The 25,692-nt window shown below is 37.9% G+C and overlaps 1 protein-coding gene across 6 annotated transcripts in view; it reads left to right on the top strand.

The window, feature by feature from the left end:
- The window catches only part of GRIP1 (glutamate receptor interacting protein 1), a 317,097-nt gene that overhangs the window by 201,703 nt on the left and 89,702 nt on the right, over positions 1-25,692 (top strand). For 5 of the 6 annotated variants that reach the window (XM_063396516.1, XM_063396520.1, XM_063396514.1 and 2 more), the window contains exon 2: positions 9,249-9,329. The exons of the other annotated variant lie outside the window; for it this stretch is intronic. In XM_063396516.1, the coding sequence (XP_063252586.1) occupies positions 9,249-9,329 (81 nt within the window). The remainder of the gene's footprint in view (positions 1-9,248; positions 9,330-25,692) is intronic. 6 annotated transcript variants of the gene reach the window in all.

Below are 25,692 nucleotides of genomic sequence, written 5' to 3' on the forward strand. Positions count from 1 at the left end.
CAGTGTGTACTTGGTGACAGGATCAGCCAGTGTTTGTGCTAAGTCATGCCTGGCAAGAGGAACTGGTGGGATCACAGCCTAAAGCAGTAGGCTCAGTAATCTGTGTGGTTTCTGGAATGAGCAGAATACATGAGAGATATTCTTAACAAGATCTGAAGAGTGGAAGAATGTTATTAGGAATAATAGAATGACAGTTAAAGCAAGGAAAGAAAATTGCAGGGAACTGATGGAGGGAATTATTTTCCAGCTGTGAGACCTGATGCATCCTGTGGAGCAGCTTCCAGAGGAAGGCAATGAAGATGTCATCACTAGAGACAAGTAAAGACACAAATAGGCTGAAAAACACATTATATAATTTACTGCAAAAAGCATCAGTACAGCACTGAATTGAAGCAGGATAACTAACCTTAAGAAAAAATTACCATTTCTAACTTCTTTTCTTTGAAGGTAGTGTTGTGACTTTGCTTATTCCTATTTTCTGTGAAGCAAACTAAACACCTGTTTTCTAAATAGTTTAACATATTTTACTTATTTTTTATGCAACTTGAGTGACAGTCTCACTAGCTCAGCTATTAACCTTTATCACTGGCTTCCCCCTGCACACCTACAATTAGCATCTGCTTTCTCTGGGAGCAGTAGAGAAGTTCCTGGTTGGCATCCTCTCTTCCCCAGTCCCTGCCAGCTGTAATGTCAGCAGCCTGGGCAGATGTTCCTGATCCGCTTTGTGTTGCGGTCTGCATTCAAAGAAAATGGTGTGTCTCTTCCTCTCTTCTGCTTCCTAATTTTCAAGCAATCAGACTGCAGGGAAAACTTCTACTGAGATTGGGCTGAAAAAGCACAGGCACAGTTGACGCACAAAGATGTCGCTTTTGAGATCTGCTGGTACAGTAGAGGTGCCATGCAGAACTCAGGTGACCAGTATGTATTTCTGCTGCTGCATTTTAACCACAAATGTAGCAACAGACCATACCAGACGTGGTGTCTGATGGACACAGTGGAAGTGTTGGCCAGGAAGCCTTTTGTCCAAAGGAGGCACAGTGGTGGGCAGCCACAGCAGTCAGGAGTGTGGTGGCGTAGCTTCAGGCATCATCCACGAGCCATGGGATGTGGCTTGGCCCCTTTTCTCCCTGTCAGCCACCACTGTCTTCCCAGCCCATCTGGGAATGGGTAGCTTAATAAAGGGTAGAGAATTAAAGGTAATACTAAGGTAACTGATCCATTTTTAAAGTTAATAACTATTCATAAAGGTGTTTTTCCTTGAAGTGGGGCATTAATACTCAAATATTTTGAGGGATTCTGATTTAGCATTTACCAGTGGTAAAGTAATTGAATTTAGTAATTATTAATATCTATTATTTTCTTTACTTTGCAAAGAAAAGAGTTTTCAATATATTTTTCCCCCAAAAGCTAATGTATGGCACTTACATACAATGCCAGCATGCAGCAGTACATCAGAGCTACACATGTGCAAGAGGGAAACAAAACCTTCCTATGGAACAGGATATGTAGAATAAAATTGAAGCTTGAATATTTGGAAATGCTTCCTGTCAGTGATATCTGTGTCACTTAGGAATTTCATTTTAAATGAAAAGGTTTATAGCTCCATCCTCTAAGATAAGGTTTTCTGCAGAAGTTGTATGTACAGAAAAATCCCAAGACTGTCGCAGAAAAGAAAATAGTTTACATCCCTGGTTTCTTCAAGCTTTTTCATGCACCAGCCTCTTCAGTTTCTAGCTGCTCTGGGTAATCCTCACATATATCACTCATGTGGTGCCTGTATTATTTCCATAAACAATTAACAGCAGCTCAAGACAATAAAGTGAAACTCGAGTTGAATTTTTAAATTATGTAACAATTCAGTGATGATTCTGTTTTATGGCAATCGTGCTTAATGCTTGATGCTGTATAAACAAAAAGACATATTTATCAGATTTCAAGTAGTTTGTGGTTGGGGTATTATTTAAATAGGATTACTTCTTTATTAGATAATCCACTGAAGTGAATTTCACCATATGCTAATATCTCTCGAGACACATTTTGAGCTTTCTGCAGATCCTGCATGTTTTAAATGGTCTTGGAAATTTCTGAATTTTTATGAGCAAAATAGCTTTGGGAGGAGATCAGCATACTTAGTCATTTAGGAAACCAAGCATTTCCATTCAGGTGCCTAAGCACAGGCGTAGAAAATTAACTTTGCAAAAGCAAACTTGGAGGATATTCAGATCATTTTTCAAACAGTCAAGCTTGCTGAGGTATTGTAAATATCAATATGAAACGGATTCACAGTTATGCATAATTACAGTACCCTACTTCTCTTGCTTCTAGATTAAAACTGAGCTGCTACTGTAATAAGTAACCATATAATTCAGAAGAAAGAGAATTAAATTTACATAAAGTATAATAAAATTGAATAAATTTTTACTTTAGAGAGACAACACAGTTATTCATTGGTAGTATAACTGTTAAAATTAAGTTCCTAAGAAAACCAGAGACATGTCTGCTAAATGTGGAAAAGAAAATTACCAGAGGAATTATACTAACTCTTTCTTCTCATAATTTTTCCATGTCACACACACCAGCAAATGTTACTTGTGGAAGCATTTGAAACCCTATGTTTTCTTAATAAAGACTCTTGAGAGCACTGAGCACACAATTTGATAAGAAAGGATTAAATACATTCATATTTGTCCTACTTGGAGCCTAGTCCATTATTGGCTACTTTACATGCAATGCTTAAAAAAATTTAGATAATTCTAAGCACTACTTTAAAGAGCAGCATTGCATTTCAAAATCAAGTCTCATTGGAAGTGACTGAAGCCATAGCTCTAAAATGAACTGCAAAAAATATTATTTCTCTGCACCAGTAGGAGAAATTAATGCTTTCTTTCATGGTTGGAGCTCCCATAACACATCTGAAAGGTTTAGCATATGGGCAAAGCAAATTGTTGACATTCTGTTGTTTCCTGAAGCATATACATTCAAAATCTGCACATTATACATCTGGTGAAAAAGGCTAAGATAATTATTTCTCTTTTTTCAACAGTTTATAGTCCCTTTTGCTCTGACACAGCTGTAGTGACATTGTACTAACCATGAATGTTCCAGGATGTTAATTTTTGTCTAGACTTCTGCATTATTTAAAAGAAAACCTTACAAAAACATCCTCCTTTCCCAGGAAAAATATATTTTCTGAGATATTTTTTCATTTATTTTGTCAGAGTGAGCTAGCAAGACTGAGCAGTTCTGTAGCTGGAGTTTGGGTACTCTCTGTGAATGTGGGAGTTGGCTTCAAGTACCTGCTCCAAACCATGTTTCAGCTTTCTCCCAGAAGGGAAGATCTTTAACAAAAAGGTCTGAGTTTATAAGAGAGTCAGCTGCTGCAGGAATGATCCTAAAAGTTCTACTAAGACTCCTTGTAAGCCTTCCACAATTTCAGAGCTTCTATAAACCACAGGCATCAGTGGATACATGTTTATTTTTATCTGTAAAAGCCTCTAGCTGCAAGTAGTGGCAATAATGAAGAATGCTGTTGCTCAGAATTTACCATCACTGTTATGATACTGTGCAAAGAAAATACGCTTTTAGATAATGTTGAGCTTTATGCCATTTAAAGATAAAATTCAAGATAGGTTTCAGATATAAAAAGTATGAGAACCTATGGTATTTTGTGCTGTACTGGCAGGGTTCATAAATATTAGCTTTTTTTAGTGAAAAATGTTCTTCTTTATAAAGTTAAGTAACAACAAATTTCAGTGAATGGAATATTACAGATCTAGGAAGGAGCAAGTAACAACCGGGACTCTGGTGCTTTTATTTTCTGACGAACTAATCTTGGGGATGTTCTCTCAGTTGCAGCCAATCCCCTTGACAATTTGTGGTCTTGCCAGTCTCTATCTCTGTACAGATATGTGATTTTCTACTTGTCTCGGGTGCATACTGTCCCAAATGGTGCAAACAGCAACACATAAGTTGATCCTGTACACTGTGACAGCTGAAGATGTGATGTGCTTCTTTGAAAAGTCTTGGGACTTAACTGGAGATGCTTCATAGTGGGGAACATTTCAGAAGCACCTCAGATTTCGCTTGCTTGGGTCTGCTGAGGACCTATATGGGTCTAAATTTGTTTAAATTCAGTTTTTCCTTGGCCAAAGAACAGTTTGTTCTGTGGTGAGACATAGGTAAAGCCAGCAAAGAATGGAAAATGAAGAACTGGAAGATGGAAACTCTGTTCTCCCTTGTAATGTTTTCACATCTACTGTTGAAAAAATGTAATACAGCTTTCAAGCTCCTAAATATTAGAAAATTCTCGTGTTTGAAATTGCTCACATACAAATTTGATGTCACATTATTTCCCTGCTCCCTCTAATGCAGGTTTTGCAGTAGTAAAGCAGGTGCAAATGGTGACATAGAGCTGAGAACGAGTGTGAAGCATCTTCACATTTCCTCTCTGTGTAGGAGGGGCAAAGTGACTGCAACAAAGTGACAGAGCTGTTCAGGAGCTGCTTCCAGTGGGGTGGAAGAAGCTTCCCCTTCCTATCAAACAGGAGGTAGCTGTTTCTGGGCACTGGTGCTGCACAAGATTTGGACACATTCACTGCGTTCATGGACGTGCGTGGCGGCAGCAAAGGAAATGTCCTCTAACCCCTTTGGAAGACTTGAAGGAGGGAGTGCCCTTAGCCTTTACCACATCTATAAACAACATTCTTGTGTCAATAGCTTTCACAGCCCCCAGGAGAGACACAAGGATGGTTCAGTGGTCATAAACTGCCTGGAACATTGAATGTCTAGACTTGACTGTTGAGGAAGTATCTTTAGGCCTTCCTTTTATTCCCTCTTATGTGCCCCCAGCTGGTATCCTTCAAAGGATATTAACCTAAATACAGCAAATATCTAAAGATTTCATATGGTCATTTTGCTGACACAGTGCCAGGCACTTCGGAGGAATATCTGTACACATTGTCTCATGTCTAATCTTTCTAGGGTTACATTACTGTTCTTTCTTACAGTCTTTGGAGCTATTAGTCTTGGACAGATGCCCCACACCTGTAAGAGCAATGCAGAATGATATAAATGTGTCACAGCAGGGTCCCTAACTCAAAGAGTAAAACATGCCATTACAGGATAGAGATGCAATCAAGTTAAAAATAGGGAGGAAAGTGCAAAAAAAGCTGTTAATCTACCACATGAGCAAAAGGCAATAAACCTACAGTAATAGCTGTAAGCAGTAGGAGTACTTGCTAGTCCACTTGATCATTATTTTTGTAGTTTTAATGGTATGTAGGACTTTGAAAGGATGATGTGTCAGCTACTGTTACTGGTGTTTGGGGCTGTTTGATGAGGACAAGTAAAAAAAGAAGACAAAAATGTAATTTTGCTTTGCTCGTTAAGAATCCTAATAATCTGCAAGGTGTCACTTCTGAGATTATCACTTGTGTTCTGCCAAGAAGGAGTGAATTAACACAGTGTACATCTTTCACTATTGCACATTTACAACTGTAAGAAACAAGGCAAAGTACGAATTTGGTGGAAATGACCTCTGCCTCTTAACAGCCTAAGAGGGTTGGTTTCCTGCAGTCACTGAGTGAAGAAATCTGCTGGCATAGCTGACACCTTTATATGAGCTACTGACTAGCTGGAATAGTTTACTCTGAGTTGTCTGATTTTTTTAGCCAAAAGAAATGACTAGAAGAAAAAAATCCAGTGGTGTATCCAAAGCAGCTGCACAAGTGGCTGGGTGTGGCTAAGGTGGTAGGGAATGTGGCCCTGAAGCGATTCCTTCAGATGCAGACAAGAACCAAGAACTGGTGCTCTGAGGGGCAGGGTTTGTCCAGGGGAAGGCATTTCTGTGCTTCGGGGCAATGCAGTTTGGCCTGTGAGTTCTTTATGGGCTGTGGCTCACTCCCTGCTAATGATATGCTACTTCTAGGGGTGTAAACAAGTGAGATTTATATTTTGGAATCTAGCCTATTTCTCCCTCTATTTTGTATGTGTGGCGACTTAAAATATATCATAGTTTTTCCTGATACTGAGTTATTATCTCCTGCTTGGAGGGAGAGTGCTTCATGTCCTCTTGCTCCTTTGCTTTTTCTGTGTTTTGGCTTGCTGAATTGAGTTTCATCTCCTAGTCTATCAGTGCTGGTAATACAGAACTCTCCTACAAATCCCCCTAAGCACTGCTGTCATAAGACATTTTCACATTTTTAAGACCATCCCTGCTAACTACAGAATGAATGAAGGCATCGAGAAATTTTAATTTGATGATAAATTCTTGTGGCTACTCATGCAACTGTGTTAGTACATACAAACAAATTTTTTCCTTTGGGGCACCATGATTGGTGTCTGACATTTCAGGGTTATCAGGACTTCCTTGTCTCTGTAGTTTCTTTAGGGTGACATGTATTTCTGCATCTGTCTCTGATCTTTATTCTGCTTTCCTGTCTCAGTTAAGCATCTCAATAAGAACTCTTTGTGCAGTTGGTTGTGTTTATTTTCCTTTGCTCCTTGGAGTCCTTTATACCTATTTATAGTTATGTTTCAGTCTGATTTTATTGTTCAAAGGGCATTGGAAGAAAATTCTTTCCTTTTCAAGGAACAGCTTACCAGTCCACCAATGGCTTATTGTTCTTTCCCAATAATAATAGGGTATATTTTGCATTTATGGAGTTTCAGAAGTTTATGAAGAAACTTTTTGGGCCCTTTGTTTTGCTATGAGAATCTGTGAAATGATTAAGAAATGTAATGCAACTTTATGCCTACAATACCCAACCCATATAAACATCTGATAAGCTTTGTGTTAATAGGCTTAAATTAAAATACTAGCTTACTCACTTGTGCAGTCTTAGTTACTTTCACATCTGCCAGTCATTATGTAGAAAACATTTTTGCTCAGGCACCCTAGTAAGTATTTGAATGTTCAGTGCCCTCCCCTCATTGGTGTTGTTAACCAGAAAGATTTGCAGACTTGTCCGGTGTTCTGAACTCAGAATTACCACAGGTACTCCTAGTCCAGGGCAATATTGGGAAAATCTTCTTTCAGCATGAGAGTGGAGATGATTAACTCATTTGCTCAGTGACAAAGATTCAGTGGAAAAGGTCTAGTTGTGAAAATTCTCCTTTCCTTTTTTCCTCTCCCTCAATCTGATAGCAGTAATTTGTGTGTAATAGATATGACTTGGAGAGGACTGTTTTGTTCTGTCAGTTGATAGATTTTTCACAGGTGGGGCATACTGTCATCAGATAGGGCCCAGAAGTCATCACTATCCATCAGTTACAGAGAAATTGTATTATGTTTCCTGCCCACTTTTTAGTAGAAAAATGTGTGTCTCACACTATCTGCTGTCATGTTCAGCAACTGCAGCTAAACAGGAATGGATGGGACATATAAGCCATATGTTCAGTTTCTTTGTCTTAAGCCTTGTTTTGAGTTTGAGCTCAGTGGTGCCTCCTCTGTGAAAGAAAAAAATATAAATGCTTCTTCTTTCAGAAGCTTTAGTTCAATCTAACTGTATTTTTTTCCTTTAATGAGGTGGTGTATATTCTACATATGCAATAATATTAACTTATCTACTTACCTCAAATGGAAGGATAAGGCTTTACATACCTTTTTCTTAAAATATGTACCTGGATCCATGTTAATATTTTTTTCCATGCTTCTCTATTTCCTGTAGCTGGCAGGTTTATTTTCTTGATATTTGTGCTAGCCTATAGTATAATCAAGCCTGTTACTTTTGCACTTGCAATATTGTCATCCTCAAACAATTGCAGTTCATTTTACAGTAGAAAACACAATTATAGTGGCTATTTTACCAGTACATGTTCTTCACTAGTTGCTGTACCTTCATCAAGATTCATGGCTATAAATAATTATTTTGTCTTTCCATTTCCTTTTCTTTTTAATTAATTTAAGCTTTTTGTTGTTGCAACTGCCTAACAGTAGTAGACTTCATTACAGAAGTTCTGGTTCTAAAGGATAACCAGCTCTTTCAGTCACTTCTCTGAGGCCTCGTTTTAAATTAAATTATGCTGACCAAAACCCTTATCTCACTGGTATAAAAATGGACTGCTGTCTTTGATGCAAGTTTCTAAAGGAGTTTGAGACCTTGCCAGATGTAAAAAGTGCCATCAGGAAAGAAGGATTATACTGTCAAGAGTGTCAGCTGAAAAGATGACACTTTTTCTCCAGAAAAAGTTTGTATGGTTCTGTTTGGTCTGAGGATGCTATAACAGATAATGTAGTCTTTGATTGCTCTACTTATTGATCAGTATTTAAGCATGTATTCATGCACATGCTGTAAATGCATCAGTCATTTGCAATCTGAAGGAAAATATGCAAACAGTAAGATTTGTGACACTTTAAGTCTTTGAGCACTCAATTAAAGGGAAAGCAAGGCAGAAGCCTTATTTCATCTGATTCCTTTCTTTTGATTGAAATAATAAAATACATGTACTATTTCTTCTCTTTCATTCACATTTCTTTCCTACACTTACAGCTGGTCCTTTTCAAAGCTACAGTATAGTTGATTTTTCCCCTACCCTGTTCTGCTCTTAAGAGGGATGTAGAAGTGACTCACTTTGTGCCTAATGCTGCCTCTAATTGGAGACTCATCTGCTCATCCCACCATTAGTGGTCTTTTATACACTGAAGTTGATCTGTAGGTGTTCCACATAGCTTTCTATTTAGACACAGGTACAGTGCTGTTCCTCAGGCACAGATGTGCCTGGCCTGTTTGGCAACAGCTTTCTGATGTTTTCCCCAACCAATTGTTACAAAGGAAAAGGAAACACCTACTGACAGATCCTAAAGGAAAAGGAATGCATAGTCCCAGCCAAAATATTCAAAAGCTTCTGGAAGCCTTTTACTCCTGAACAGGGATAGTGCCTCTGTCATTCAAGTCTTTGACACATGAAGCTTCTAAACATGAGAAAAGGGCAATTTCTGTCATTGTGTTAAACCTGAGAAAGCCTTTGTATATCAGGCCTGTCATCGATATGTGTTACCTCTAGTCTGAGTTTTAGCACATCCTTTTCAGCTCTCCTATCCAGAGCCTTTGCCATCTAGTCTAAACATGACATTGAGCATTGAGTTAGCATTCAGAAATACCCATCCTCATCTGGCTCACAGCATCTCTTGTGATCTGCACTGCTAGTTCTGTATAACAGAACTAATACAGTAGCTGGATTAAAAAATAAAGAGTTGTTTTTAACATTATCTTTAACAGTAACTGGAGGTGTTGCTTGTTTCTGTTTAGATGAGAGTCCTTACACAAAATCTGCAAACCAGGCAAAGGCACCTGATGGAGCACTGTCTGTGAGGAGACAGAGTATTCCAGGTAAGACTTGCTTCGCTTTTTGTAACACCTAACTTGTTTTTGAACAGCAAGGTAATACTAATCAAAATTTAGCTAGTTATAAAAAGCAAACGCATTACAGTTGCTATCAAGCAACTTGATAAGGAAAGTTCCAAGGATGCTGTAAGGAGTTTCCACAGTTAGGTTGCCTCAAGCTTTTGCTGTCAAGAGCATCCCCATATCTCTGTCTTTTGCAGCAGATTTGAGACGCTGAGCACAATCACCTTTTCATCAGAGGCTCATATATTTTCAAGCCCTCTGAAATCTGCTCTTTGATATCTGGTTTCAATAACAGAGGGAAATTGGCTCACACTTTCCACTACTCATCCGCCAGGCTCAGAAGTCTTAACAGAGAAACATTCTCCCAGAGTTCTTGTCTTCATGGGATTTTCTGCCACATGTAGAATCAGTTGTCCATCCTTGTCTTTTGTGTCATCACATGGCACAAAGCTGGACCATTAGATCAGTGCTTGGTTAAAATAAGTGATCTTTCAACCTGTGTCTCTTTTAATTACCTCAGACAAGTCTGATATACGTACAAGTTTGACATGCATATTATGCAGCAATCTAAAGGGATTTTCACCTCAAGTAATGTTTTAGAGACCTTTTAATGAAAACAAATGCATGCTGACAAAGGTTGCACTCAGGTGGAATTACTGATGTTGTCGTTCTCACCTCAAGCACAGTAACCTCTGACTCAAAAGGAAGATGCATTGCAAGAGAAATCAGAAGCTGTAAGGTCGTGTCACTCACCTTCTAATGGTTAATATTGCCTGTGCTAAGTGACTTTATTATTGAACAAAGACACACAGAGAGTCTGTGGAGGGGGGATGGAGCTCAGACCTTTGCCACTGCTGGGCTCTGATCTCATCCCAATAGCTACAGTGAACAGCCAAAGCACATTTTGTGGATGCTTTGTGTGCATGTTTCTATGTGTGTGAGAGAGAGAAAACTGGCTTATTTAGTGTTGCTTATAATGAACATTCTTGTTCATTCTTGGAAACATCCTAGTGATTTTAAAATTGTTATTTTTATCTGAAGATCATAACCATTGTGAGAAGGCATCCAGTGTGCAGTTATTCTTCTAAGAAAGTATTTAATTATACAGACATCAACCTTTTTTTTTTTAAATCCAAATCAATACAAATCAATATTCATTGTTCTTCAGAGTGAATGAAGACCTCTATAGGGTACTTTTCAGGTAATGCTGTAGCTCATATGTCAGTAATATTTATGGCCTTGAAAGTATTCAACCTTTTGATTTTTTTGCTGTGATCATTTTTTGTGTGGTTACTGTATTTATAAAACACTTAAGCTAAGGTTTGAGAACAGACTGAAGTTGGTGGTTTCACATGATGTTTTGAGAACTCCTGATGATTTTTGCTTGTGTTCTTTAAAGAGAAAGTTTGATGAAAATGTACTGGCTCAGTTTTTCTTAGAGCCAGATAATCTGATAAGATTAGGAATTTCAAGTGTTGAGTAATAATCAACATGACTAATGACCATTTATTTTGGTTGTTTTACAATTTTGATGCACATTCTGGAGGTTTTGAGAGCATTGCAGATCAATTTTTACTGTGTGCTCTGCATAAATTACAGTTTATTCGGAGAGATGATACAAGTGTTTGGTGAGATGTGCTTTGCTGTATTTCAGGTGTTCTGAAAAGAGCTGATCTAAGCTTATGTATATTCTTCAGCTTCTAACATAGTGATGACATTTCTCTGAATGCCTTGTTCCATTTCTAGACCTTAGGAGCCCCAAAGGATAACTGAGATTGAGCTAGTTGGATAATTTTAAAAATTATAATTAACATTCTTCATGCCCTAGCAACTTGTCTTTGTAGAACAATGGATATTGTGGGTTTAGATACATAAAAGGCTTTGCAGAATTAAGCATTATTTTGAGAATTAGCTTGAACATTTAGGAGCTGACTGAAGTTTCTGAAAATAACCTATAAACATTTGTATCACTTGACACCATGTTTTGTACATGAGATAGCCCCTTGTAAATAGCTTCTATTCTTGCTTGTGTGTGAGCTTTTTATTCACGTTATGCATTAGTCTTGGCAGAGGTGCAGAAGCATCCCAGCTAACCAGCTTTGTTTGGCAATAGGAAGTTTACTATTAACTAGTTACATTAATTAGTACAAGAACAGAAGCAGAACAGCTGCTTTTGCTTGGGAGGAGGATCACACTTCTGACGTTATGTAGGTCAGCTCCAAATAGCTTTTGAATTGGAAGGTGTGATGCACTGAACCCAGTAAATTCTGCTGGACCTGGATGGGAACATGTCAGCTGGAGTTACTGTCAGTAATCCTCACATGGAGATCTTATCCTATATGGAAAGCATTAATTTCTATCCCCTCAGATGGTCTGCCTGATAACACATTCCATTCCTGAACTGCTGTTTTTTCAAGCTTGAAGCACGGGAGTACCTTTGGCAGTATAGCTGTCTATTCCACTTGATGCTCTGTCATTCCTAAGACATGGACAGCAGATGTTCTATTCCCAAGGAATGCTTTGCCTATTGAATTAGCCAAGAGAAAACTTCTGGGGTTTAGCAAGGTAATTGATTGTGTGCAGAGTTTTGCACGGGTTTCAACAGTCTGTGAAAAAAATACTAGTGAAAATACACAGGATGTGAGATGTAAATCTTCCAGCTTGGTAATGGGATCATGGCATCTCCCTGTGTCTGGTGAAAGTGCCTTCTCATGACATTAGAACTCATTTTAAAGGATTTCAGCACTCCATCCTTTTGACAACTGTCAAAAAGGGAAGCTTTTGTTGTTGTGAGGCCTGAAACTGCTATACCAGCTGCAAACCTCTAGAGGTGGGTTTTATCCTTCCATGTGAAACTGTATTGAAAGAGCAGTATTGATGAGCACTGACTGAGTGCACAGAGAAGTAATGTAATTCTGTGGAGGTTACATGGAGCTCAGGCTTGGTTTATTTTACAGGAAAAAATGTTGAAATAATAATTTTATAATTAAAGTCAAATGAGCACATACTGTGAGATCAGTGCACTGAGTTTAATTCCTTTCATCCCCAGAAGGAAGGAATGGATTAAGCATCTCCCTGGAGCAGAACTTGCTTATTTCAGATGCAGAATGCATTATTCATGTGATGGGACTACATGTCATATTTACCATGTCTTCACATGGTGCAAAATCAACAAGCAACAGATCCTTTCAAAGGGATTTACAAAATTGCTGAAATAATAGTAAATTCAAATGATATGCATTAATATAATGCAGTTTGAAACTTGGACTTTGTTTTGCATATGTGTAGGTGTTTAGTTACAGTTATATATACATGATTGTTTGAAATGTTACTTAGCTTCGCAGTCAGAATTTCTTAACTTAAAAGTAAGGCTTGAGGTAATGCGAGCATGAGATGCAGCTTGCAGTCAGAAACAAGCATATTTTCCCCTCTAAACATTTAAATTTGGACTGTCAGCCAGATGAACCCTTTATTCCTACCCTGTCCTTACACAAGCCGAGAGAGCGAGTATATTGTGCCCCACTGAGGAAGCTGCCACTGCAGGACTAGTGTTAAGGCGCATAAATGAAAACACTGTGTTTCAGAAGTCGTGGGTAAGACCCTTCTCTCAGCATCATAGATGCAGTTAAAAAACTTGTAATTTAAAATTGAAGTATTTGATAGCCAGCCTCCTGAATCCCTAGGTTTAGATGGACTTAGTTCCCACCGAGTTCCTGGGCTGAGGTTTCCTGATTTGCCGAGGGTCCGGGCAGTGCCCAGCCAAGGACAAGTGTTAGGTCAGTAGCAGGTGAGCCAAAGGTGTCATTCCTGGGATTTCTTATTCCTGCAGGAGCTTTAAAAAACACATTAACTATCCCTGTGGCACTGATAACAATGTCAAAAGCAGATGGCACTGTTCAAGAGGCACTTTGAAGTCAAGGAGACCTTAACATTTACTTCAAGATAAGCATGCTCCTGTGCTGTCCTGAATATGGACAGGCTGAATAGCTGTTCCCATGATTTCCAAACTAAAATTCAATGCCCTCTTATCTGTTTTAACAACATGGGTAAATCAGTCAACAGTAATGCTGTGCAAACTGTTCACTTTATTCATCTATTCCTCTGTTTTGAATACACTTACTGAAAACTGGGGACATGAAGGGGAAAGAAATGACCTGACACAAGAATAAAAATTATTGCTTTGTGAAGTGAAAATAAGACACCATAAATTTAAGACCGATTAAAATATTTCATAGAATCTGCAATAAAAGTTTCATTTTGTTTTTAGTTCATATTTTTTGAGTCCTAAAACTTACTAAAAAAGTAGTAAAAGCACCACAGTTTTTTGAGGTGAAATGCTTCAGCTTCTCAGTGTTTCAATTTTGTTTTGTTTTTTTGGGAAAAGTGAATCCGTGCCCAATCCAGTTGGCATTAAATTAAAAAAAAATTAAAAATCCATACTTCCTCCTTCTTCTGTCTAGACATGTGCATTGACCTAGACATGTGCATTGTCTCAGACTTCTGGCTGTGTAAAGTCATGTTGCCTGAAGTAGTCAAGGGCTCAGAAGAACTGTAGTGTGAGCTATAGACTGGGAGAGCTATTTGAATCATCTGTGAACTCGGGGATTTTGTTTAGCTGGGACGATTGCAGTTGTGAGCTGTCTCTTTCCTAAGTAAATTCTTGTTCAAGGAATGGGCACCAAATAACAAAGAGTAGTGGAAATATTTCCTCGAAGAAAGGAGTTTTCCTGTTCTCTGGGACAGAAGACTAACACAGCTGCCTGCCTTCTGCCTTGCTCAACACACCTAGTAGCATGCTCTTGGACTCTGGTCCTCACCATGTTGTCCAATGCACAGTTGTTTCACGTTCCATGTAACCCGTGTGCTCCAGCTTGCCTGCCTCTGGGACCCACAGGAGCCTTCCCGAGTCTCATTCCAGCCACCTTCTACTCTACAGTGATAACAGATCTGCTGAACAGCAAATTATCTGTGTTTATAGTAAGACTGCATGCCAACCTTTGCAGAGGCAAGCAGGAAAAGACCAAACCCAGATGTTATGAATCATTCTTTTGACATTTTCTCTACCAACAGGAGCCTTGTTTTCTCTCTAACCAGTTTTTTAATATTATTTTTCATTTGCAAGTTTTGTACGCAGCTGCAGGGAGGTACTAACAGGTCAGTTGTTAAAATAGGTCACTGTGCTCTGAAGGAAAATTGTCAATACTTTGAAGGCTGAAATTAAAGCAACTAGATTTTTCAATTCCTTTGTACATGTGTAAATACTGCACTTTCTTTCCACACTACCTGATTCTTTGAAGCATGCTGTAATACAGGTTTTGTATTTCAGCACAGTGTTTGATCTCAAAAACAGGGGTAGCCATCAAACTGGAGGGAAAGCAGAGTGAATGTACAGCCCTGAGCACATCTCTGCAGTGGCTCAGGATCTGGAATTGCTGTTAGTAGATGGTTTGCAGCCTTGTTTGGGGGGAGCTTGGTAACAGGATTTTAATGCAAAAATAAAATGTTAAACAAACATAATTTTAGGGTAGGCTGAATTTTGAACTGCTTAGCTAGAAGGGAGCACATGCAAATCAAAGAAGCTTAAAGTGCCCTGAAAAGATAATATTTACAGAGATGATACTATAAAAGTAATTGCTGTATGATGTAGTGTCCTCAGTAATTGCTTAGGACACAAAATATTCCTAAGAGAAGTTATGAAATACTAAATTATTGTAATAAAACCAATAATTAACATCCTGGGAGTTTTCAGCCTCTGAAATACTTAAATACACAATGTAAATGTCATTAGAAAGCAGTAAGGCAGTTTTCATCTGCTCCTTGGCTGTGAACACATAGAGGAGCTGTTCACAAAAATACAGAGGTATGCCTTTTTTTCCCCTCCCTGACCCACAGCCTGCTGTGCAGCAAATGCTCATATTCTGTCTCAAGCTGCACCAAATCTGGCTTTCCTGAGGGGTTTGTCTACTGCCCATAACTGATGAACTCAAATGTAGGTCAGGTGGAAGCTGAAGAATTTTAAAGACCCTTCTTTCTTCACTATGATTCTTGGGGTTTTGTAGCATCTAGAAATGTCTGTTTAAATAAAAATATATTATATAATTAATATATTATCAGAAAGCAAGCAGAGTTTGTGAAGAAATAAGAAAGTAATTGAATTTATATATATATATATGTATATGTGTATATATACATATAAATTCAAAATTTCCAGAATCCCATCTAAATTAAAGGCAGAACATGTGTTCCAGTTATGATGTCATTGAGTTGCCAGTATAGAATTGTATTAGCAGAATTTAAGATCCTGTGTGGTATGCCTCAATTTAAATGAGAAGTTCTGTCCTGCATATCGTAATAGTAGAAAAGATGGAGTGCATTAATTTTCTGTTGCAAGATAATCTCAGAAAACCTTGAGAAATCTGGAAAGTAAGGCAGAGAGATAAAAGGGTTTAAAAAAAAAAAGTCCACATTGATTGAAAAAAAATTAGACTTCTGAAGTGATCCTGGGATCTAAGGTCCATGAAGTGACACTGCTCAGGAGGGAGGATGGCTCCCAGGTTATTCCTGTAGCTCAGCTCCTAACATCTGAGCCACGTTCCCAGTGACTGACAGATGTGACAGACGGATGATGCATCCCTGTGGGTACGTGTTTGCCTATGTGCAAACACACCTCCAGAGCCAGTTTTGTTTTCCTTGGGGATTACTATGGCATTGGCAAGACAGGGAGTGTTCAAAAGCAGCTGTTCTCATGCTGCAGTTAACTTGGTCCAATTCCTTCAGGCTCCTCTGCTGAGTAAAACTGCAGAAGGTTTAAACAGTCCTGTTGTTTTTTGACAGAGTGCTCCTAACATCAGCACAGCTCCTTGCATCATGTGTTACAATGCAGCCACCTTCTCCAGCAGTGTTGCCTGACTTGTGCAGTCCTCAGTCACTTTTTCCATTCTTGTCAAAAGAAACCAGCCTTGCCTTTAGCTTCAGTTTCCCTCAGATTTCAGAAGCACTCTGATGTCACAGATGCAGCACTTTTACCTAATCCTTCATCTCCCACCAAAATGTGAAATAGTCTTCATTGGCTAACTGGTTTTGCAGAGTAAGAGCATGATTTGCCTGAGAAAACCTGTCACAATCATCCCCGACCTTTTTCATAGTTCTCATGGTGAGAAAAAAAGAACTAACTTCAGAAGTAAAATTTGAAAATAAAATGCATATCAGTAAAAGCTGGGTTGGAAAATTCAAGTATGTGTCTACAAAAGCACTTTTTTCCCCTCAACTTGCATTTTTCTCATAGGCACTTACTTTTACTATGTACTTTTAAAAATCAGCACAAAATGCCACTGAAGAGATCTTAGGCATTTAGAAATCCATTAGGTGTAACCTCTGCAGTCACAGTTATTATGGTAACGATCTTGGGTGATTTCCGAGCAGAAGCAAGCGTTCTGACCTGTGAAATGCAGATCACAGGCTGGTAAGCTTTTCTGCACTTGAGGTGTTTATTATATCTGCAAAGTCATTTGCTGATTTTCATGTTTGATGAGAGACTATAGTTGCTGTATCATTTACAGGCTTCCCTGTGTGTTTGTTTAACCTGCTGGAGGTTTACCAAATGGTCTGTGAGGCAGCTGCAGAGCTATATGTCTTTTCCTTCCCACTGATTTGAAAATTCCTGAATTTGCTTTCACATATTCATTACTGAAGATTTCTTTCACGTCCCTCCTCCTTTTCATTGAAATAACTTTGTTGGAAGGATTTTGTATGTCATTCGTGTTGCATGCACAGATAAACAGATAAAAGAAAATTGTCTCCTGTAGAAAATTAACAAAGGTCATTGAGTTCTCACCTCATTGAGATTGCCGATGATTTATTTATACATATTCTTTACGGGTCTGCTACATGCTGGTGTTTTTCAGTATTGAAAAGGATTAGGTTAGAGAACAGTCTCATTTGAATCCTTTCACCATGAAGGAGAAAATGTATTAAGGGCAATACTGTACCTGAGGAATGTGTACTTTTTCAAATACCTAACTGATACAAGGTCTGAAAATTTAACTGACTTGAAATGATTTTCGCTGTTCACACAGCCAGTAGCAGGTTTTGTTGCTGATGGTACCAAACACCTTTGTTCATGTGTATTTGGATTTAATTGCATTTAGTTTTGCCAACCTTTAGCCTTCCAAAGCAAAATGTATTCATTTATTGCAGCTGCATTTTTTCCCAGAAAAATCAATTTGCTATGTGTATTATAGGATCATATACCATATAACATCTATAACACCATTTAAAAAACTGTCTCAGCAATTTAGCTGTTGCATACACACATTGTGGGGGCAAGGATGGGCAGTTTCAAGCAAATTGTTCTGTACTCAGCAAATGTGCTTGCAGTGTGTACATGTGCATGTACTCCACTGGCCATTTGTTGGTTTGAAGCATGAGTCCCTAGGGCCTGCCTTCCAGTCACGGGGATACCACAGGATTTTTCAGTGGAACTTGGAACCTGAAAATGGGCTGGGAAGCATCAGTGCATCTCCTGAGGCTGGGGGTCCCATCTTCCATTGTTTTCCTTCACAATTCTGGCATGCCCTCTAAGCTCCTCAAAGGGATGATACCCTTGTGATGGTTGGTTTTGTTCATTTTAATCAAAGTGTTGGTGATGTCTGTCGAAAAATTTATTCTCCTTTGAAGGTTTCAGTTAGAAGAAGAAGCAGAGTATAGTGGATATGTGAGGAGAGGGAAACTAGGAAAAAAAAAAAAAAGAAAGATGGCCAAGACTAGGTTTGAAATGGGAGCATGGAGACAGTCTGTGAAAGAGGCACTGGACTAGCTAGATGAGCTTGGAAAGAGGGAGGAAAACCATATGCTTTTAAAAGGTCATGGAAGGAGGTGCCAAGCATAGGGAGATTTGTAACCCTGAGATTGTGCAACTAATGGCAATCTCTTCCTGGCTGAACGTAAAATTTACCAATCCCAGTAAAACACTGCTGTCTACAAGAAGTTGTAAAACTTTGTGAAACTGGACTGACCATCCCTTGTGGAATACAGCAGCCTATTACAGCTACTAGAGATTTTTCTGGGTAACTGAGAAGCTAAAATTTAGTATTGACCTCTTGAAAAATGACTGCATTTTCATGGACTAGCCAGCTGAGCTTTCTTGGGGCAAGAAAAGCATGTATCTTCAGAAAAATGGATAGTACATAAGAAGATCCACGAGGAATGCTCAGGTTCCCCATCCTGATGAGAAGTTAGGAAATGTATTAAAAAATTTTCAGGCAATATATTTTTATCTGAGTGGAAATATTTGTAAATATTCTTCTTTGTACTGCTACCGGTCCAGTATTGGAGGAAAAATGTGTATTCAACAGTAAAAATGATTTCTACATCATTCAGTTGAGATACTCATGGATCCAGTATCTCTAGAGAGGAAGAGCAAGCAGTAGATCTGTGTATACAGACTGTGTCAGTGGATTCAGAAGAGACTGCATAAATTAATCACCAAGAGCTTCATATGTAAATATTGCAAAGACTGAGAAGCATTGTACTCTAATGTGACACTACTGGATGTCAAGAAACTGTGGCAGGACCCGACTGGGCAAAGTAGGCTGGCTCTCATTCTGTCCCTAAACCTCATTTTCTTGCTTTCCAAGATGGAGCAGGATTAGATGGAGTGTTGATCTCACCCAGGAGGGCTTTGCTTTCTTTCAAACGTCTTGTCTTGTACAATCCTGTAGACAAAAGCATAGGACTAGCAAACAAAACCCAGGTCTTCAAGATCTGGGAGGTTTGCTCATCTGAGAAGCTGGGGATAATTTTTTAATCATTTGCCTGCTTAAGTCTTTTTGCACTTAATAATTTCCTTTCATCTTACAGTTATAGATAATTAACTTGATGTTTTAATGTTCCTAATATATTTTCTAATACCTCTTTAAAGGACATAGTGCATGATTTCCATCTGTTGGGGTTTTTTAATCTCTTTCAGTTTCTTCAGTAAGAAGGTATGAAAATAATAAGGAAATAATATTTCATCTACAAAGATAATACCAAAATATGCCACCCCAGATCTGGATAGTAGTTTGTCTCTTCTTTTCAACTGTAGCAGTGGATCAAAGTTGCTCGTTCTCACTCTACACCTTGATTTAGACACAAAAATCTTATTTTTTTGTTTGTTGCTGTAAAATTCTCTGTCCATTTTGCCAGTATGAAATGGCTCAAAGTATTTTGTGTGGATGAAGAAAAGGTTGTTTCTTTGCTTGTTTGCCTTATAGCATTTTCATGCTTTCTATGCATTTCTTAAAATTAAAAGAGGAAAAAGATTCTGGTGCTCGTGTGTCTTTCTCATCACATCTGTGGTACATGGGGCAGACAGGGATGTACTGGTATGCCTCATAGTGTAGAATAAAAGAAGTAGTTTGGTCTGTGCAGGATCTGGAAGACCAGAAGTTTATTCTAGCATTAGTGCAAGCTGGGTTTTATTTCCTTATATTTAAAAATGCAGTGGTAAGAACAAAACTCTTGTCTGTTTGAGTTTCTATGTATTTGTATTTATTGTGAATTTACGGGGTCAGAAGAGGTATTTGTGAGTGTCTAAACTAAGCATACAACTCCCTGGAATGTATTTGTATGAACTTGTATTTGAGTGATATTTTAGAAGGATGTTCAATCTATTTATGGTTGCTGCTGATACAAAACCCATCACAACCTTTAGTGTGTGCACTCTCTGCATTTATTTTTAATAAACTCACTGCATTTATTTTTAGTTTGAGTATGCGCAGCTTCAGCTTCACCTCATTTGTAAGAATAAGTTGTTTTTCATCAAAATTCACTTCATCCTTTATAGTCACTTCACTATGAAATCACCATTTAATCTTGCCTTTGTTAAAGTAATAGAGTTGTGCTTCAGGGGTCTTTGCTCTCAGGCATTTTTCTTTAACTATTGTGAAAACGCTTTCATGACTTTCCTTGTCCTCTTTTTTGTTACTAATAATTTTGGGGAATTGTGTCAAAAGAAGGAAAAAAGCATCTAAGTGGCAGTCACTACTTCACTAACACAAAGGCATACTAAGTACTGCTGTGTTAAACTGTCTTCTTTATCTATTCATGGTTTGTATTAATTATTCTGGCCAGTGAGAGGTTTGATCACCTGGGAGGGTTCCCAAAAAACTTTCTGGCAGCTTTAATTTTGTAATTAATTTACTGGGCACCTGTTGGGTGCACCTGTGTGCACCCAACATCCATTCACATCTTTTACATTGGTAGAGTAAGGTACATTTTTTAACTTGGTAGGTGATATACAGGATAGGAGACTGCAGATAGTAATCTTTTTTGATTTATTGTCCTTGTTCAAATTGCAGATATCTGTCACACTTTATGTCTGTGTGGTTTGGGGAATCCACTCATGTTATGAGAGTAAACACATAAGGAAGGCTCTTCAGTGAAGTCTCCCTTTTTACCATCCTGAAAAGAGTACAAGAAAGCAAAACAAGGAGTATTTTAATAGGGAAAATAGCAACAAGGCCAAAATCAAGAGATTTCATTGCTCTTATTCCCAGAAAACATTGGTAGAAGGACACTGTGAATATAAATCCAAGCAGGTACAAATGTTAGTCTTCAATTCTAACTGATTTTTTGATGAAGCAAAACGAGCCTAGCTTAATAGTTAATTGTGAGACAAGATTCTGCCAAGACCTTCCTACATTAGGTGTCACTATGACCCTGAATACTTGTTGGATAAATGATATGGAAAATGAGCATTGACCTTTGAGATACTAGAGAGGCAATGTCATAGAAAAATGAGACTTGTTAGAGCTTTATTTTAGATATCACTGCTGATTGATGAGTGATCATACTTGATAACACAATGTGACTGTTGAACCCCAAAATATTGCTTCTGTAAAGGAAAGTGAGATGTAAAAGTTGATAGAGGTCGTGCAGGGAAATCATGCCATTATATCAAGACTGCAAGAAAACGGACCAAATCTATTAAGAATAAAAATGCTACAGTACAGTTAATAATTCCTAAAAACTTGTATTTAACGTATTCACATGGGATTAAAAGTGTTCTCTTTCAGAAAGATTTCAGATTTCTTTCTGGAATTGAAAGTTTAGCAAATATATTTGAAAGTCATTACAAACTGGTAGCAACAAACCCAGATACCTAGTAAGGAACTTATGCAATTTTATGATGAGGATGGTACATAATTCTGATGAAGCCATTAAAAGCCAAGGGCTTTTTCCTTAGCCACTAACAAAAAGTAATGGTGCAATAGAGAGCATACAGTGGAGGGGAGCATCTATCCAATCATAAAGCTTGACTTAATCACACAGCACAGGAAATAATAGGAAAGCTGTTTAAGTCAGTCTAGCTTAGGTGCTAGCCAACGAGGATGATAGCTGGATATGATTATAATGTGTGGTAAGACTTTTTTCATGGCCTGAGTTAAGCGTATTGGGGAAATCCGAGTATTTCTGACAAGTTGTAAATACATTAGTAGTCCCAGTTTTCTCTGTGTATAAAATTGGAGTAGAGAACTAGAACATTTTATTTGTTGATCCACTGCAAATTTTAATATATCTACTACACTATAAAAATACCCTATAAAAATATCATTGACCAGGAGTCAAAACATGGGAATCAGATGACAGGGCATCATCTTGTAGTTTTCTAATGCATATTTACTTAAAATTAAGCATTATAAACTCAAATCCATTCCAAACATTCTTATGAGATTGTTGCAGCTAACATTAGGCTGATTATCTCTATCTCCATCATAAGCTCTGAGTCTTCACTGAGGAAAAGATAATGAATGTGCAGACCTGTTACAGTCTTTGGTATATCAAGAAGGGAAAGAAAAACTGGAGCAAAGACTCTTTTACAGACATTTTATAAGACCACAGAGAGCAGAAGTTTGTTTCATTTCAAAAACACCACATAATGATTTATGTGGAGAAGAAAAAGATTTCAGAGTGCGCTTGTTTGTGTAACTTAGCAAAGTTTTATACCAACCTGGAACCATATGAAATGTAAAAATTCCATCACTTTTTCTCTAGTTCTTCTTAGGAAATTTTACTCTCAATGGTAGCGGAACATCTCTGAGCCGGAGCCTCTGTATTGAGAAAGGTCTGCTAGGTTCCTTAAGTGATTTTTGTAAACTTAAAATAATTTTGAATTTAAATGAAAGAATTTTCTTTAAAAATGATGACAGTATAGCCTTTAAAAGCAGAGGAGAAAAAAAAAGAGACAAACACATCTTGTGAAATGTTTGCGTGGAGTCAGCAACGTGAAGAGGTACTCTCATGCTGCAGTTTCCTTCTGTTTAAGTACACCCTTTATTAAGAGACAGCTCTTGTTCACAGACAGTCTTACTTTAAAAGAAGTATTTTCAACAAGCGTGCTTTGAGTTGTGTTAGCAGTTTCCTCATTTGCACCTTTGTTGAGATTCTGTACATTGCATTGTGCTTGGAATGAAAGATGTCATTAAAGCCTCCAGGTAGTATTACTTAGTTGAATCTTTATCTGTTTCAATCTATTTGAAGATTTTAGCTATTTCTTCAATTCATATAAACGTTTTCCTGTCTGCTTTAACCTCTTGGTCGCTGAAAGAGGAGAAGGACATTGCAATAGACTCAACAGACAAAATGTGTTTTTGAAGTAGAGGTGAACCAGAATATACAGCTAGCACGTCTTAATGTTTTTAGAGAGGAAGATACGTGTAATCTTTATTCCTTTTCACCCAAAGTTTCTGGAGAATAAGAGTAAATGTTGAAAGAAAAGCCAAAAAACTTTCCTGTGAAACTTATGTCATATTTTTGAAATCTGACAGAGGAAAGTCTTTTTCCTATATATAATAATGAGACTGCTGTGGGATAATATAAGCCTCTTATGTTGATGTCACATTTTGATTTTTGCAAAAACCTGCAAACACCTCTTGAAGTGACCTGAAGATGTGAAATGTTCCTATTGTCTCACAGGCTAATATGTTCAATGTCATTGTGTGTTAATATGATGCCATCTCAGTTTCTGTGCTAATTTAATGGGATATGGTAACAATTTAGATGAAAAAAGAAATCACATAGGTAGATTCTTGCAGCTGGGTATTTTACTTTTTCACTGCAGTGATTTGTTCAGCAAGCTTGACTATCTAATAAGCTAGTTCATGCAAATGAAGGCATCTGTCTTCATCCCTCTCTGCCATTAGTTCATTATGCATACATTAAACTTCAGGGAATAAGTACAGAGATTGATTAGAGAGTTCCAGAGCACAGGTTAGCAGCCAAGAAATGCCTGAATTATTCCTTTTCTTTTTTTCCCCTTTTTACCCCCATGTTGGCACATTTGCCTTACATGAATAGTAAATTCTTGTGGATCTTAAATGCATATTGACATCTAAAGTCATCACTATTTCTGCAATTTGGTAACTTTTAATATAAGCCAGTAATTTATTTTGCAGTTCTTTAACCCTCCTTTTCCATTGGCTTTAACTGTATTTTTTCTTCATCTTGAATACTGAGTAAGTTAATAATCCTGTTGTCCCAGGCACTTTTTTTTTTACTATAGAAGCCTAGTAAAAAATCAGTGCATCCTATTTGTCAGGTTGCATATTAAATTGCCCCCTAAGCCATCTTTGTAACTTCAGTTTTATATCAGATTGAAGTATGCAAAGAATGAGTCATTGACAGATCACTTTTTAAGCCATGTGTAGCAATGCATTCATCCAGCCTGATTTTGAGCTACCATCTTCCAGAGATCAGCATTTCTGGGTTGGGGTTTTCCACAAAGGTGAAGAGTAAGCAAACCGTAAAGATATCGGCGGTCACTGAGCACAAAGGACAAAAGGTAAAATGTGTGGGAAGCATTCAGCCGCGTTTTCCATATTTCTCATTTTTCTCATCCGTATCTCATTTTCTCAAGGACTGCCTAATCTTCTTCACAGAGACTTTGATAAACCCTTTTGTCGTGCTGAGTCTCCTTCAGTACTACCAAGTAGAAAGGCGGGGTGTGCATATCATTCAGCTGTATTTGTTCCACAAACATTTATGTATATGACCCCTAAAAACTTAAATATTTGTTCCTTAATCCAAGTACTAGGAAATATTCTGCAGGCCCATTCCTCCAAATTTCAAATATTTGAAAATTCACTACCCACTAGTTGAATACATGAACAATAGTTTTTCTAAAAAGCAGTGACATCATAACTATAACCTTTTCTCATCCTTACTGCTTCGGTTTTGCATTACACTAGTGATCTAGCTCTATGTCATAAAAAGGAAAACCGCTGTCTTGTGTTAACTAAAATGTTAAATTATATAGCAGCTGTAGATCGTGACAGGCAGTGCAAGGTATGTTAGGAAAAATAAATGACAGCTCAAATGGAGAAATGTGATTTAATGACACTATTGCTAAAATTTACCTGGTAGCAACAGGATGTTAAAGCATTGTGGCAAAACATGTCTTAAATATCAAAAACCTAGGCACTTCAGACAGTTCTTAATCTAAAAGGAAAAGAAGATTAAGAGGTGATTTGATCAGAGGTTACAGTTCTATATCGCAGGGACATCCTGAATGTAATGGTGGTACTATAATGAGATCTTGGTCTTGAAGGCTTGTCTACTCCCAATTCAGACAGACATTATCTACACATGTAGCAGAGTTCTCATCACATGATGCTTTCAAAGCCTCACTGGATGTCTTTTTAAAAGGTAATCTATAGGTGGAGATACTGCCATATCAAGTTTCTCTGCTTGTGTCACTCAGGTGATGAGGACAAGAATTGTTTTCAGTGGTTCTTTCCTGCTGTGAAATGCACAAATGCAATCAATCCTGTAATCAATCCTGCCTGATCCATTTTGGTAACTGTAGAAAGCACAGAAACTGTAGCAGTCAGGCTGTGTTTTTGTGAGTAGTGACACATCAGTGCAAAGAAACACAAATTATCAAGAGTTCTCGTGGTGTTAATCTCTCATTGAAAAGAAATGAAGAGGAAGCTGGAGGGGAATTCATCAGAGTTATGGGAAGAAGTTTTATAAATCTAAATTAGTGTCAAAGTTCTGTGCTGTTCTTCACAGTAGAGTTTCTACTAGTGATGGAGCATTAATAAAGCTTTTATCTTATTCAGACAGAAATGTAGAAAAGACTAATGCCATGGGACTCTGTCCTTTCTTCATCAGTAGTGTCAACAGACATGCAGAGGAGCTCAGGGTACCACTGCTGATGCATGAGCCATTCTTGAGTTTAAGCTTTTGTTGCTTATTGCATGATCACAATTTTCAAAAGGAGACACTTGATCCATTTGGGAGATACAAATTTGAGGCTGAGATATCTATGGGCATAACCTTTAGCTCAAAAGTACCTTCTACTCCC

This window comes from Prinia subflava, chromosome 4 (genome assembly GCF_021018805.1).
Source record: "Prinia subflava isolate CZ2003 ecotype Zambia chromosome 4, Cam_Psub_1.2, whole genome shotgun sequence".
NCBI classification, from domain to species: Eukaryota; Metazoa; Chordata; class Aves; order Passeriformes; family Cisticolidae; genus Prinia; species Prinia subflava.